Genomic DNA, 16,167 nt, shown 5'->3' on the forward strand with positions numbered 1-16,167 from the left:
GAGGGGCCACAGGAACACATCATTCCTCTCAAATAAAGCTTTAGGAAGTTACTTCCCATGCACCTGAGAGGACAGAGATGAGAAAATTTTTCACCCCAGGAAAAGATTAAGAGCCAGAGAGCGGCTGTAAATTACGGCAGCAGCTAAATAACTCGGGCTCCATAGGCTCGGAGTCAGCTCGCTGATTTTAAGTCCCAAAGCGATGGTGCAAACGTGCGGCATTGCTTGCACTCACACGGGAGCCAAAGGCCTCCGCAGGCCTGTGCACTGCCAGCACCAAGCCTCACAGGACAGGAAAGAAAGGAATTCTGATGAGCCACACGCCAATGGGCAGCAACAAGCTGTGACCTCCTCCTCCTCCGCAGCCGGCTTGCTGCAGAGCCCGAAAAGGGGTGGGAGGCCAAAAGAAGAACGGAGACCGAAAAAGGGGCAGGAGGTCAAGGGAAAAGTAGAGGCTGAGAAAAAGCGGAGGCCAAAAAAGTTCTGGGAGGCCCCAAAGGTGTGGGAATCCAAATGAAAGTCAGAGGTGGAGAAAAACCCTCCGTGCCTACCGCTGGCTGGATCAAGATCGGCTGTTCTCTGGTTAAATTTCCAGAAGGCACCATCTCTCCCAACACCCTGCTGCGCAGCACAGGGAATGCCCACGTGGGCGCATCCTCCCCTCATGCCACGTCTCACCCAGGACGTTCTGGCAACAGCCCGGGATGCACGGGAGAACTGAGCCTGAACCCCCTGAAGCCAGGCAGGATTCGAGGATGCTGCTGCTCGCCTCTCAGGGCTCGCCTGGCTCTCACCTGCTCACGTTTGCCCTTTTGGTTTAGCCATGCATCTTGCCAACTTTAAAATGCACGCAAGAATTTGCACTTGAAGTCAGTGCTTTAAACTTGACGCTCAGTCCTCCTCCCTTCCTCCATATGTGTAACATTTGTTTTAATGCCATCAGCAGCAGGGAAGAGGCACAGGAGTGTCTGAGCAGCGGGCGCGTGTTCCCTGCAGATGAGTGCCCGGAGCCCTGCTGCAGCCCTGTCCCGCCAGACGTCTCCGAGAGAAGGGTGGCTCATGCTGCCTGCCCACCAGCAGCAGCGAGGAACCAGTAATTATACTGGCTGGACCAACACCTGTCAGTGGTTTTGTCTTACACTGTTTGTGCAACCAAAGAGTCTGCCAACAAAACAAAGATGTACTTAGTCTAAACAGGTGAAAACATGAAACAGGGAATGGAGATGCCATGTTTGTCCCACGACGCCTGTGCAACATGTGCTGGAAAATGATTTTTGGTTTAGCCTGCAAGAAGTCTCCAAAAGCAAGTAAAAGCATTGCATGCACCAAAAAGACAAGTCTGCTGTGGGAGGAGGGCAGAGGACTGCCCGTCCCCAGAGCCCAGCTCTTGGAACTGGCCTCACACAGGGCAGGGTCCAGGGATGCTCTTTGCTGGGTGGCAGCACCAGCACCAACAGAGCCTGGCCCACCAGCAGCGTGGCCAGGAATCCTGCCGGACCAGGCATCCCACCCAGGGCGGCTCGCAGGGCCAGCTGCCCATCAGAGCTGCTCCCTGAAACGCCAGTTGAGAGCAGAAACGCTCGCTCCCACCGCGCCGCATGCCAGGGTCTCTGCAGGCAGGGACTCTCGTGCCGCATTTCCCAACCATGGATCCGGAGCTAGGCAGCGAGGTGCCAGGGGAGGGCGAACACCCCGAAGGACCAAGGGCAAAGATCCCAAAGGACCCAGGCCAGTCGCAGCCTTTCTGCAAGGCAGGAACGCCAGGACCAGCTCCAAACCACACCAAGTCACACCCAAGATATGCTCCCCATCGGCAGATGGGATTTATTGTAGATGATTTGTCCTGGCATAAAACATCAGCCCCATCTCTTGCAGCCTATTTACCAAAAGCCACTAAACATTAAATGGAGGCAAAAAGTGTATCCTAGCAACATCTGGAATTTATCCCTCCCTTCTTCTGGGGGAAAAAAAAAAAAATAAAAAAAAAATCACTCCCTATTCTTTTTGAGACAGAAAAGTGATTATATAGAATTATAATGCTGGAAGAAGGTAGAGGAGAGCTGAGATTTTCTTTGAAATGCTGTTTGGACAATTGAAAAAAGGACAGTTTCAAAGAAGCAACAAACCCTATCTCAGCTTTTTCTGCCCTGTCTCACAGTGCCAGGCTTTCCTCCCATGTGCTGGCTAAGACACTCTTAGGAAAGCAACAGAGTTTTTTTTAATCCTAAGTCCTAACTGGTGGAAGATACACCAAATAAAAAAAAAAAAATATTCTTTCAGTTCCTGCCAAGAAGATTTGGAGGAGCCTTGTTTTCACAGAAGCACAGAATGGTTTGGGTTGGAAGGGACTTTTAAAGGTCATCTAGTCCAAACCCCCTGCAATGAGCAGGAGAGGTTTTCTGTGGAGAAAAGTGTTTTGGGGACCAGCTTTCCAAAAGAAGACAGGTCAGTCTTTACCCAAGAGAGCCAGTGCTCTACCTCTCCAAACAGAAGAACGGAAAGGCTTTAAATATGGAAACAGGAAAGACTATTTGGATTAATACGAGGATGCAAGGTCAAAACGTGATATCCTGCACTTCCTCACGCTCCCGATCCCTGAGCAGCTGGGTGACAGCCCCCACAGCATCCCCTGGCCCCAGTCGCAACCGGGGAAGCCTTGGTTCGGGGGAAAGCCTCCCAGAGGGAAGCGACACAGTCATTCAGGCCAAGCCCACAGAAGTGCCTCCAGCTACTAAATGACCCAACGACTTCACCTAACTGCATTGACCGGGCTGGAAAACAAAGCTGCAGTCCTTGGCACGTGCACAGTTAGGACGGGACGGCTGCAAGAGTTCTGCATCTTCTGCCTGACAGCAGTTACAACCCCAGTAAGGGATGCCCGGTCCCGTGCCCAGCCCAGCCCTGGGTGGCCACAGGGGGAGACCACAGGGCGATCGCAGGGCAAACCCCCTCCTCACCACACAGAGCCCCAAACAGCAGCTAGGTCTGACTTTGCAAACGAGGGCAAGGCTGTTCCTAGAACCATTACTCAGGCTCCCCAACTCCCATCTCGGCTGCCGGTGGACTGGATGCAGGATTTCATCAGGACATTAAACTCAGAAGATGTAAAATCATTGTCCAAAAAACCAATTATACCTATTTTCGTAACAGCCAATTTAAGCTTGTATTTAGGTCCCCTCACATACCCCTACATTACATAAAGCATTTCTTCCACTTGAAATGTAGCTTTCTAAAGGCCATTTTGCTTAATTTAATAGATGGTTAATGTGGGTCTGCAAATCTCTGGAAGCGTAACCAAGGAAGACACATGGCTGCAAGATACAGTGTGATCCCGAGCAAACAGAAAGAAGAGGAGGGGATGAAAAGCATTCCCAAAGCCATGAACCTGCTGAGACTGGAGTGCACTTGTGGTCTGAACAGCAGCAAAACCCCGCGGTCAACTCAAAAGAGAAATTCCTGAACATCCGCAGGCAGCCGTTAACCCAGCCGAGAGCAGTCAGCGCCCGCAGGACAGACCCTTCCCATGCTGCACAACCCAGCCCACGCAGGCGTGCCTCCCTCGGATTTCAAAGAGCTACTTTCTGAACCTAAATTAAATAAATGCAGTCATCTTTGCTTTTTTTTTTTTTAAAAAAAAAAAAAGCTGCACTAATAAAAAGCTCACAGTGAATCTATTAAATTGAGGCTGTCCATTATGTTTATTGTTCCTTACAATTCAGGCCTGGATGGCAAGTCAATGGATGTTGAGAAGTATTTATCAAGAAAACCCATGAGAATTATGAAGATTAAAAGCTATCAGCAAGACCAGATGCGTTTGTAACCCCATAGTTTGCTCTGTGCCTTGCTGGGAGCACGCAGGATCCCCCAGAAACCTCTGCACCCCCAGTTCCTGAGCCCATCTCTGGCACATCAGTTGACAGCACAGCCATCACCTGCATTCCCTGCAAAAGCTGAAAAAGGTGCAATTTGTACATACTGCTATGAATAAGTCACACTAGACAAATATAAAACGTTAATTGCACGACACGCCAGTGATCGGTATCATTAAGCGCTACACACCCCATGTGTGTGTCTGAGCATGCTGGAGAGAAGACACTGAACGCGAGAGCGCATCTTCCCATTCAAGCAAAGTCCCATTACAGTAATATAAATGAAACAACAGAAGTGAGATTCCTGTTATTATACGGGAAATTATTGCAAATTAAGGTAATTTTACTTTGAATTGTGTGAAGCAAATGTCCATAAATCATGTTGTCCCTGAAGTGTCCTGAAGGAAGCACCTAACAGGCCAAGGTACTTTCAAAGCTCAGTCCTAAAGAGCCTAATCTGCATATGCTGGTCTAAGTTACTGAAGTCAAGAGACCACCCTTGGTAAGGTGGAATACCGATGGAAAGAATGAAAAAAATCATAGAAAGAGCAGGACCTGCTCCTCCAGGAAAGCAGCAGAGATGTCTGCCTTCAGCAAAGCTGAGCCCCTGCCGCCCAGGCCAGCGCCGGGGACATCGATGCTCTCCGACCCTCAAGGAACCGGGTCTCATCACACCCATACCTGTGAAGAGCACAAGGAAATTCATCCTGGTTTCAAGGTGACCAGTCCCACCTTGGGTCACGTAAGCTACTGAGCTGTGCATTTCATCCTCCAGGCTCCAACAGCCGGCCACTGCCCTCAGCAGGGTGAGAAACGGCATGGGAAGGTGTGGGAGGCTCGGGGCACAGCTTTGCTGTGGGGGCGGTGCTTTTTGTGTTATTAGAAATAACAGTATTAATCACAATATTAAACAGAAACCACTAAGAGGAAAAATTTCCAAGCTGGCCCGGCACAGAGCCCGGCCCACAGCAGACCCCCAGGCAGCTTCCCCAGGACTGTCCTCGGCAGCTGGAGCCACGGATGTGTCGCACAAGGATGGAGGAGGCAGACAGCAGATTCAGCAGGACAGCTGTAGAGACTCGGGCTTGGAAATGTTGAGTTTTAATGCCGAGCAGTTAGATGTCTTTTGGGAATTCATCCAAATGGCACTGTTTCCTTCCCACTTGCCCTGCAGGTAAATCTAGCATGTGGCTTACACAATCTGTTGACTTAAATAAAGCAAGGGCATACGAAGAAAGCTGTTCAGACATCAGGAGAGGCTCATCAGTCCTTTGGGCAGAAGTCTGGGTCACGTCCTCCCCCACGTCGTGTGCTCGGTGCGCTGGCCAGGGCCCGTCCCTCTCCGCGGGAGCACCCCAGCGAGAGGGCAGTGGGGATGGCCACAGCCTTCACAGTGTCAGGAGCAGGACGACAACATGTTGCCAAATTCTTCCATATTTTCTGCCAGTGCCAATGCTCAAATTTAATTTACAGAAATTTGAGTCCATGAGCTCTGTGCTCCAGTCGAGCCCTTTAGAAATGAAACGCAAACAAGCAGTGACCACACGAGCCTGCCGGGCTCGGGGGACGGGGCCACAGCCACCCCAAACCTCATGGCACCGCCCCAGCTCGCCCCCAGAGTGACGCTCATCCATCGGGTGGATGCGGGCTGTTTCTGAAGCCCTGCGCTCTGCAAGACCTGGCAGGATCCCCCTCTCCCACAGGCGAAGCCCAGCTGCAGCACGAGGTGCGGAGGTGGCAGCGGGATGGAGCCATCCCCGGGTCCACCACCCTGCGCCCTGGCAGTGCTGCAGGCCCCGGCTCTTCTCCATCGCTAGTCCCAACCCCCCTCCCACTAGTCCCAAACCCCCTCCTCTTCACCACCCACCGGGGAACCCAAGCGCCAGCCCCGGGGCCCCAGCCCCCCCCGCCCCGTAGCCAGCAGGGCAGGGGCAAACTGCCTCCCCCCAGAGCAAAAGACTAAAACCTGAACAAAGCACTTCTGAGGCGGCTGCAGCCAGGGCTGCTTTTGTTAGCGGAGTTACCAAGAGGAAAATGAATTCTCACACTAGCGAAATGGAACGGAGATAGAGGAAGGCTACCTCATAAGATGAAGGTCACCTTACGCCTGAGATTTTAAAGCACTGAAGATGCATTTGGAAGGAAAACCGACTCAGCTGACCACCGCTGTCTCTACTAAGATGGTGCACTGCCATCCTGCCCAATATATAAAGGAAAAATCCTACCACTGATCATCAACGGCAAGTTAATTAAGTATTAGGCCAAATTCTGCATGTAAAGTATATAATGTCTGAGGCCTGCAACACCAAAGAGCTCGACTTTGCTACTACAAATACTCATACTGCAAGTTAATGTCTAAATTTTAAGGAATTTAGAAGAGACTACCATAGCAGTTATGATGGTGAGTTCCTCAGGAGGCAAGCTAGAAGCTCAATCCACCTCTCATATCAGACCTATGTTAACATTTAAATAGGACCTACTGTTGTGATCTTTAGCAATGAGCAGATGTGGTTTTGAGTAATGGTTAGTGTTACTTAACCGGTTATATTCACTAATGTAATTGACACCTATTCCATCATCCTTAATACACCCACTTCTTTCTCCGATACCATAAATAGATTAGAAAAGTTTCTGCAGATGGCCATGACCCCATTTGTTTGTGCACTTAGCCATGTATGAATCACTCTTGGCTTGTAGCAGCACTCTGGAATTACTGAAAGATAACTAGTCGGCACAGACACCAATAAATGAATCATGCTTTCCACAAGACCAAACCTTTGGGCTTTTACAGAATCCAATTACAAAGTAAGAAGAAAAGAACAAAGAAATTAGTCAGTCTATTTGCACAAAGTCATGCAGAGTTGATTCATAGTTTTACAGAATTATTACTGACAAACATTTGTAGGGGGTTAAAGTAACAAACCAGCTACTTAACATATTGGACAGAATGAAGAGATCAAAAAAAATCCCCAAACCACGTCCTGCATATATTCTTTAAAAGTACTATTGATTTTTGTGCAAGTACCTCTTTTCATTCTTAGTATGCTCCAAGCCTGAGGGTTAATCAACTTTGATTCTCCAAGGCTGAATTCTGCTTTGCTGAGTTGCTTGGGCCAAGTTTGCGAACGTGGGAAATGCTCTTGCCCCTGCTGGAGCACGCACCTCGTGCCAGCAAATCCCCACGGGCACGAGTTGGGGCTCGCGAGCGGAGCAGAGAACTGCCATGGGCAAAAGCACCTGCCCTTCTAAATGCACATTTTGAATGTATACTGCAAATGAAAAGATTAGCCAGTCTGAGGCATTTTACTGAAGATAAGTGTGAGACTGAATACACTGAACACAACTGTGTGAACCATTTAAAAGCACTGTGGACATCCACTAACACCGACAACTTGTGAGGCAAGTTTCAAAAGATGTGCCAGGTACCTCTGTATAACGCCACAGCCTGTGACAACACCAACACACATCACGCACAGAGAAAAACACACCCTCTTCTAGGTGGAGCATAAGCCTCCTCTTGTATCAAGGAGAAACTGGAAGTCTGAACACTGGGAGAAAAAAAGAGATACCGTATCAACTACAACCACAGCAATGCTGTATGCAGTGGAAAAAAAAATTAAAAAAAAATCAAAAGGTGATGGGGGACTTGGTGCCAACCTGAGCCTGAGATATGTATCGGTGCATTGGTTGCATCCCTGAGTGTGACGGCTGAATTTAAAAGTCTCATGACAACGCAGCCTCACACGCTCCACATCAGCATCCCATACCACAGAGATACGCAGAATAACAAGGATAAAGTCCAACTGAACAAAGTCACTGACATTTTGGAAAAGGAAGTAAGTTAAATGTATACATGATGCTATTTGTTTAAGGCCTTCCAGCAATGCCACCCTCTACACGTCACTGAAGACCCAACTTCACGGGCTAATTTAGCTTGCAAATGACATGTGTGCCCTCTTCTACACACCAGCTGAACCTGGTCCACAAGCAGAGAGCTGCCAGCCTGGTACAGCTTAGAGTCACAGCTCAACAGAGGTGAAAAACAGCACCTGAAGAGCTAACACAGAGCTCTATATCAATTTGGGAAAACTTCCTTAGTTTTCCCTCTTGCTTAAGGCTGCTCATTTCCCAAGGGAGGTATAAACTCTACCCCAAACTGGCTACAAGAAGGAAAGATGCTACACAAGATTTAAATGAAAATCTTAATCATGGAATCATGGAATCACAGAATTTCAGAGTTGGAAGGGATCTCTAGAGATCATCTAGTCCAACTCCCCTGCTAAAGCAGGATTTCCAGTTCCTACTCTCTCTCCTACTCTACCCATACTAAATAAATTAATGCAACAAGCTCTCTTGTACAAGAATATGTAGGTGACAACAACCTTCTCCCCCCAACGAGAGTTGATCTGTGCCGTAGCCAGAAGGGGAAGAAAAAGGTTCCCAACAGCACCACTACAGCAGCAGCGGGTTATCTTTAGAAAGCTCGAGTCACTAGAATCAAGGTCTTCAGGTGCAACGCAAGACTAAAAGGATGCACATGCTAAACAGTAACATGTCTTTTAGAAGGGAAAAAAAAGATATATAAGGAACCTGCAATATTAGGTGGCTACTTAGATAAACACTGTACAACATACTGCAGCAAAAATGCTAATGCAAGTTTAGGTTTCACACTGGAGATATTTCAAAAGATTTGCAAAGCTTTGATAATATTTAACATCTCTACTAATTTCCTTTTTGGTGTAATCATAAAATTAACATAGTAGGCAAAAGATCTGGGATGAGCTACAAGTTCTAGCTGGCTCCAAAGCCAGCAAGAATAATGTGTGCTGTTACTATTTTCTCTCAAAACATACCTCTGCAAAACTGACTTAAAACGAGAAAAGAAATTGTGAAACTGTCATTACAAAGAAGCATTTAAAACACAGATCAAAGTGCTGCCTTAGAAGCTGTATTCCTTGCCAAATCATCAAAGCTCTCTTTACTCTGAATAGCTCCCCAAATCCTCTGATTTGGATGATAAACTCCTACAGCTGAAATTTATCTGCTTTAAAAAAAACAACAAAACAAAACCAAACCAAAAAAACCCAAACTCCACAACTCCTCTCTCTGGTTACTGACTGCTTCGTTAACCAGTTCATTTTGAACTACTTTCTTGTATTACTCAATCAATTAACTTTCCCAAATGTGTTTATACCTGTACACATACAGAGCACTCTGATACTTTTTCGGGTTTTGAAAACTCGTCAGCTCTCCGAGGTGCGGACACCTATGGCCGCATCCCGCAGCACTGCGGTGCCACCGGCTCAGGTGGCCGTTCCTGCCGCGGTGGCACTGTGCCCGAGGCCGGCACTGCCGTGATCCCGCTGCACCGCAGCCTGCGCTCGCCCCTCGCTCCTCCAGGAGCTCCACCACCGCCACCACGTCCAGCACAGCGAGGAAGCGGCAACGCAGCAGCCCCACACCCTCAGCTCTGAAGGACGGATGATGGCTCAGGTCCTGCCCTCAGGGAGGGGACCCTTGTGCCGAAATCCTCCCTGTTCCTCTCCAGGATGGACTCGGCCGCGCTGCTCACACCCAGAGCAGGTCTCTGATGTGTCTCCTCACCTGGGATCTGCCCAAGTGCCCATCTGCCACCCAAAGTAATTATAAAATAATCATCCAGTAATTTCGCCACACAGACGGGAAGAACACCGCGTAAAGCATCCCCATTGACATTAATGATTCCTTTGCTTTATGGATGTCTGGGAGTGTGCTCATGGTGTGAACCAAGTTTCCATGTAATTGCAGCAAAGTGGCCCTCATACCTCTCTCCTTGCAAGCTTTCCAGACAGGCTTTATTACTTTGATGAAACACGCCAACAACAGATCCATCATGTATCAGAGAACGTGAGGGATCTGGTAAGACAAACCACACACCACACATGGAATCTCCTTCCAGGAAGCAAACTGGTAGTCAGTTTTCACATGAAACACCATTGCAAATAAATGACCTTTTTTAGCTAATTAGGGTTACCAAATTTTGACGGTTACTATTACCTGAAACAAGCCCAACAGACATGACTGTACAATGAGTTACTCAGGAAAGAAGCTGGATTGTAATTACTAGTAGTGACACCGTGTATTTTTGTACTTCCCTTGGAAAGGTCTCCTTATGTCTATCCATTTATAATTTAGGTTTACAAATGCATTCTAAAACTGGATTTATCTAGCCAGCAACTCTCAGCCTGGGAAATCCAAAAATATTAGTATACTTGGTGAACAACAGCCAATAAAAATAAGTAAGAACATATATTTGTTGTTACTCTTCTCTCCACTTGCAAAGGAAGCAGCCGTAGTTCAGCTAATTCAACATCCTGAAAATTTACAGGTGATCCCAGCCCCTACCTTGGGAATTCCTGGCTTTAAGGAAAGGAATATGGTTGCTGTTTCCCACACACCCTTCAGTGACGGACCTCTCACAACCAGGATCTGAAAACATACTACTAAATAAAACGAAGGCAAACCAATGACTTATTCAGGGGGCAGAGGATGCCTCCATGGCAGAAGGTCAGACATTCTCCTCTGAATATACCCTGATACCGACTGAAAAAGAATTACCCGTATCTTGTCTCCACTTTGCATTATATATGATCACCTCCGATTCTACAGGATCACCTCTGGTGCCGTGTGTGTGTGCCGGTCCCGCTGTGCAGCACAACGCAATCCAGGTGTTCACCCAGAGGAGAAAAAAAAAAAGTTTGACTATTTTCCTCCCATTTCCTCCTCTGTGTCTTTTCATTCTCCCATTTAACACTGATTATAAAACACTAAGATTAAAATCACTGCCTGAGGGCACAAAATAAACTGTAATTTTAAGACCCCCATGCTCTCAGGCTCAGGGAAGTAGGACTTCCCCTGCCCTCGGTACGAGAGGTGGGACATGCAGAGCTGGGACCATGGACTGCAAAGGTTCCCAGGATGGCCAAGGGCACCCACAGATGGTCCTCAGGCCACTGTAAGAAGAAGTCACCTGTGCTCTGCTCCCCTGGGCCGTACCTTGGGACACTGATCATGGCAAAAAGCAGCACTTGTCACGGAGACATGTCCAGAGCTGGACATGGGGACCTCCCCAGCATGGCGGAGGTCAAACGGAGACGCCACAAACTGGATATACTCTGTGCAAACACTTTCGGGCTTGCCGAGACACTGGTAGCAGTTCTGGCTTCCCTCCGTGTCCCTGCCTCCTGGAGGAAAACGGGGGGGCCAGCAAGAAGTACCTGGCTATTACCTACTCTGCCCCGGAAAACACCACTACTGCTGCTGACACAGTGTCAGGAAAGAAACGTATTTGCCAAAAAAGCAGTCTGAAGTGGAAAGGAGATGTGATCCCTGGTTGAGCCATCTGCGTTTGGTTTGTTATTAAACCAAAGAATGTGAAAACCTAGAAGTCCTTGCTTGGGCAGACACCCACTCTCATGGCCGGCTCGGCCCAGCCCGGGGACCCTGCTCCAACACTGGCCTCAGGGAATGGCTGCCAGCGAGGGATCGGCCTCCCTGCCTCGCCTCAAGGTAATGACACCTTGCACCTCCCCAGCACTTCGTCCGGCATCACCGCGCGCAGAGCCACCGAGAGCCGCCTGCCCTCAGAGCCACCCCTTGCGGAGACACCCGGTGCCTGGCAAAGGCAGGGTCCCAGCCCTGGCACCCGAAGCCCGGGGAGGAGCCCCTGTGGGTACACAGCGAGCACAAGGCCACGGTGGCTGCAGTGGCACCGGGGCGGGCAGCAGGCACTGTGGCAGGCACCAGCCCAGCCGGCGGCAGGAGCCCAGCTCCCTGGGCCAGCCAGTGGGGAAGCCGGGCACGCAGCCTCACTCTGCTCCCTGCACCAAATAATTAGTTATTTACAGGCTCTTCCACCACGACAGCCACCCCTGGCCTCTCTCGCCCGGCCGCAGCGCTTGGAGACCACTGCCGCAGACGTCTGGCTGCTTCACACTGCCCAGCATACCGGCACTGCAGCCCCAGCGGGCGAGACTCCACACCCCCGCCCCCAAAAAGCCCTTTCATAATCCTAATCTGGGAGCGCCACACACAGAAACCAGCTGCTTCCTCCACCGCAGCGCCGCAGCCTGCCACACAGGATAAAGCCTGCAAAGAAATATTTTTGGGGATCACTTGTACAGTTAACCTAATTAGAGGGTTAAATTAAAGAGTTTACAGTTATGCCATTTTCCTGAAGCATTCCTGCATGGTAACTTTTGGGTAGAAAATTAAATAGCATCTGGTGGTAGCTGCTCTGAGGTTCCCTCAGAGTCATATTAGAAAGATAAATAAAATCAAGCGACTGGAGGGGGAAAAAAACTGTATAATGAATTTATCTCAGGGAGGCTGAACACCGTCCTTTCCACCAACCCCAGGCGGAGGAAGCAGCTCCTGCAGCGCAACCAAAGCCCTCCTGCACCACGGAGGTGAGCCAACACTGCCAACACAGCGCGAAATAAATAAATAACATCGGTGATAAAGAAACCCAGACGAAAACGAAATAAGGAAGGGCAGCATTAAAGGAGCCCGATCCAAGGTTCCCGGGAGCTAATAGGAACTCAGCGCCCACGTGCTGGGACCCCAGAGCTGACACAGGGGACGGGCGCGGTGTCCCCCCATGCACTTCACTGTCCCCAGCCTCTCACAGCCCCCCATCCATAACTGGCACCTGCCTCCTACCAAGCCTTTCATACGCTGAAAAAAATAGGAAAAAATTACAAAATATGCTACTTCTAAGAAGTCAAAGAATAAAATTAAAAGCCTGAGTTGTTCCAACAAAACCTCATGCCAAGAGTTAGACTGGAAGAGAAGCTTTTTCTTCAAAAGACATTACACATTTCAATTCACAACTTTTATCATAACCATGAGCCTTGATCAGACACAAAGTAAAGTCTCTCATCCTTGCAATTCTCTGGGACACGGTTTATGTTCACCAACTGGCTGACACAAAGAAGAACTGTATCTTCATTATTTATACACTGCTATTGGTATGCGCATCTAACCCGGCCTGTTAAAGTCAGCAAAGAATAATAGTCTATTCAGTACTGGTAGTGTTAATAAAATCAGGCAAATCCAGCTTAGTTTTGTCTGAACACGAATGAGATTAAATCAAGATTAAATGTGCATACAGGACAAAGGGTATGGTTTATGCTAAAATTCAGAATGAAGACTTTTTAGTACTCAGTATACAAATGCCTACAGACCTTCCCCGGGACTTAAGACACCTGACTTAAACAACGATGAAACTGGAGAAGGCGAAGGCAGACGACACTGGACAAAAGCCATCCAAAATACCAAGGGACAGATGCTGGCTCTAAAGTACCGCTCTGCAGCCCCGCTGGAAGTAACGGGGCTGATCCTGTGCTAGCAGAAACAGGCACAGCCCAGCTGACTTTCCCCTGCTGCACCAAGCGCGAGCCTGCCCCACCGCAGTGCCAGGAATATATGCAAAATCGAGACTCTTTCCCAAGTTTTCATTCTGGGCCATTTTGCATTAGTCTGTGTAGGGTTTAGATTTCACGGCACAGAACAAGGCGTTAAGCTGGGCACAGTCCTGACAACCCACCCAGCCCGGCATGCCTTGAAAATCTTCCCATTACAGAAAATACCACTTGCTTTAAATTGACAGAGAAACCAACTCATTTCTCTTTCCTCAGCAATAATACTCTCTCTCTCTCTCACCTCCATGCACTTCATTTCCAAGAGCGAAAGAGCACATACAAAAGTAGTGCGTATTTAGGTCAGGCATCGAACTCACTGCTACTCTGCAAGGGCTGAAAAATGTTAATAAAAAAAGGCAAACAGCCCTTCATAAGAAGAAGCCCACAGGGGCTGGAGAGGCGGGGGGGGGGGATGGGACAGGTTCCCAAATATAAGCCCTACTCGGGTGTCAGGACCGCAGTGCTCCCGCCCCAGCCCCCGGTAAGGCGAGGAGGGGGATTCACACGGGGCTGGTGGAGACCCCGGAGGAGCCGGGGGTCGGGGCCCCCCCGCATCACCACGCGGGGGGGGGGGGGCGCGGGGCAGGGGCGGCCGCAGCGTCGCGGAGGCTGGAGGGGCAAGATGCGGGAGGCGACGGGGCCGAGCCGGGATTTCGGGCAGCGAAGCCGGGAGGGCGCGGGGGGGGGCCGAGAGCGCGGGAGCCGCCGGCCCGGCCCGGGCTCCGTCGCTCCGCGTCACACCCGCTCCGGACACCGCGACAGCAACAGATGAGCGGGCAGAGCTCGCACGGCGGGGGGAAAAGCCCAACCCCAGTCGCTCGGCGAAGGCGCATCGCGGCGAAGGGTCCCGGCGCTGGCCGCAGCGCCCCCGGGAACTTCCCCGCCCACGGCGGAGCGCCGCCGCACCCCCCGCTCCCGCACCCGCGGCGTCGGGCCGGCCCGCGGCAGGACAAGTACTTACTGATCTCCATGCTCTGGAACAAAGACCTTTTGCAGTTGCATGTGCAGGACACATTGGGCTGAATAGCTACGGCCGTGCTGTTCAGACCCATGAAGTTATACATTTAAAAAAAAAAAAAAAAAGAAAATGAGAAGAAAAAAAAGAAGGCGGCGACGGCGACACAAAGAACTTCACGGCCGCCGAGCGCTCTCCGGGCAGCACCACATAAAGCCGGGGCTCCTCCTCGGCGCGGGGGGGCGGGGGGAGGGAAATGCAGCTGCGATCAAAAATTGGAAATAAAAACCCCAGCCCGGCGCGGCGCAGCGCCCCCCGCAGCGGGGCGGCGGGGCTCGGCGGCTGCTCCGCGCCCCCTCGGCCCGGGCGGCGGCTGGGCTGGGGCGGGCCGCGGCGGCCCCGCACTTTTGTGGGGCGCGGCGCTGCGGGAGCGCGGAGGAGCGCGGAGGGAGCGCGGTGCCCGCCCGCCCGCTCCGCTCCCGCCCCCCGCGCTCATTCACGGCCACGGGGACGCGGCCGCGCGCCGCCGCCCGCCGCGGGCGGGCTTCGTGACGTCAGCGCCAGACGGGGACTGCCCTGTCCTCGCGCCGCCGCCAGGCGGGGGCGGGGCCGGCGGGCGCGCGCCCCGGGCCGCCCGCGCCGTGGGGGGGGCACGGGAGGGCGTCGGGATCGCCGCAGCCCCCGGTCCCGTCCCGGCCCGGCCCCGCAAACAGCCCCAAAAGCGCCCGGATTTGCCCGTTCTGCGGGAAGGGCTCGCGCCGGGTGGGGTCGGTCCCGCGGCGCCCGCCCCGCCCCGGCCGGCGGCTGCCGAGTCGTCCCCGTCGTCCCCCCCCCCCCGCCCCGGCACGAGAGCCGCCGAGCTTCGGGCTTTCTTCGCACGGAGCGTTCCCAAACGCAGCGTTTCAAAGAAAAGACAAGAACGATTGGAAAAGAAACGGGGGCGGAGAACCTGCAAGTGGCGGTTTGGCCGCGGCTGACCCGGTGCCAACGCCGCCGGGAGCCCCGCCGCCACGCGCAGGAACTATTTCCCGGTTTTGTTTCAAACCACCCACTTTAAAACAGAGCGACCCCGTTCACTTTCTAGACAGGTAAAAGGGAAAAAACCTCTTCCCCGAGTGCTCAGTGTGCCAAGTTTTAGTCAAGACAGATTTTTTATTTTTTTTCCCTTGGGAAATAAACCTGTGAAAACAGAGGTTTATAATGGAAAATGCTGAAACAAGCTTAACTATAGTGGTGTGAAGTGGCTGCTATAATACTTGGTGAGTCCTGTTACTGGGAGATAGACAACTTCGGTTATCTTCTAAGAAAGCCTATTTTTCCGTAGTTCCTGATAGCTCTGATTCAGGATTTGGAAGGATCCAGAGTTCCCAGCTCCTGAGAGATGGTGCTGGGAAGATTGCACCAAGAGTGGCACTGGCCACCAACCCAAATCTTGTACAAAGCTGCAGAAATCACACAGGACGGATCATGTCGAGGGTCAGGTCCGGTCATGGTGGCACTCACTGAGTAAGGTTTAGCCTTTATTTCCCCCCCCAAAAAATGGAATTTATTTTTACCTGACCACTTACAAACTAATGTTAAATATGTGCCAGCGCTTTACTCCTGTGGAGCCATGCAGTCCTGTGAAAATGCCCAAAGAGAAGGAAGGAGGAATTGCCGGGTTGTTTAGTCGTTTACTCTTTGCCACTTGACAGATGGTGACTCCCAACAATTACTAATCCAAAGGAAACACGGAAGAGGATCTCGCAGCTGTGACAGAAATGAGCTTTGAAAAGTTTGGGCTCCCCAGCACTGAGCAGACATGAGTTATTGTACAAGTGCCGTTCCCCGAACGCAGGGGGGAGCGGGGGATGGTGCGCAGGCCCGGGAGAGGACAATTACC

General features: G+C 51.0%; 1 protein-coding gene and 1 long non-coding RNA gene across 8 annotated transcripts in view; both read right to left on the minus strand.

Annotated features, from left to right (window-relative positions):
* PMEPA1 (prostate transmembrane protein, androgen induced 1) overlaps positions 1-14,794 on the minus strand; it is a 50,750-nt gene extending 35,956 nt beyond the window's left edge. Inside the window, exon 1 of one of the 3 annotated variants that reach the window (XM_063350119.1) lies at positions 14,292-14,794. In XM_063350119.1, the coding sequence (XP_063206189.1) occupies positions 14,292-14,394 (103 nt within the window). In that variant the 5' untranslated portion in view covers positions 14,395-14,794. The remainder of the gene's footprint in view (positions 1-14,291) is intronic. The other 2 variants (XM_063350118.1, XM_063350120.1) reach the window with 2 other exon arrangements.
* Positions 14,795-15,500: 706 nt separating this feature from the next.
* Positions 15,501-16,167, minus strand: part of LOC134522265 (uncharacterized) — a 302,419-nt gene continuing 301,752 nt past the window's right edge. For all 5 annotated transcript variants that reach the window (XR_010073011.1, XR_010073012.1, XR_010073014.1 and 2 more), the window contains one exon: positions 15,501-16,166. This is a non-coding gene — a long non-coding RNA (uncharacterized LOC134522265). The remainder of the gene's footprint in view (position 16,167) is intronic.

This window comes from Chroicocephalus ridibundus, chromosome 12 (assembly GCF_963924245.1).
Source record: "Chroicocephalus ridibundus chromosome 12, bChrRid1.1, whole genome shotgun sequence".
Classification (NCBI taxonomy): Eukaryota; Metazoa; Chordata; class Aves; order Charadriiformes; family Laridae; genus Chroicocephalus; species Chroicocephalus ridibundus.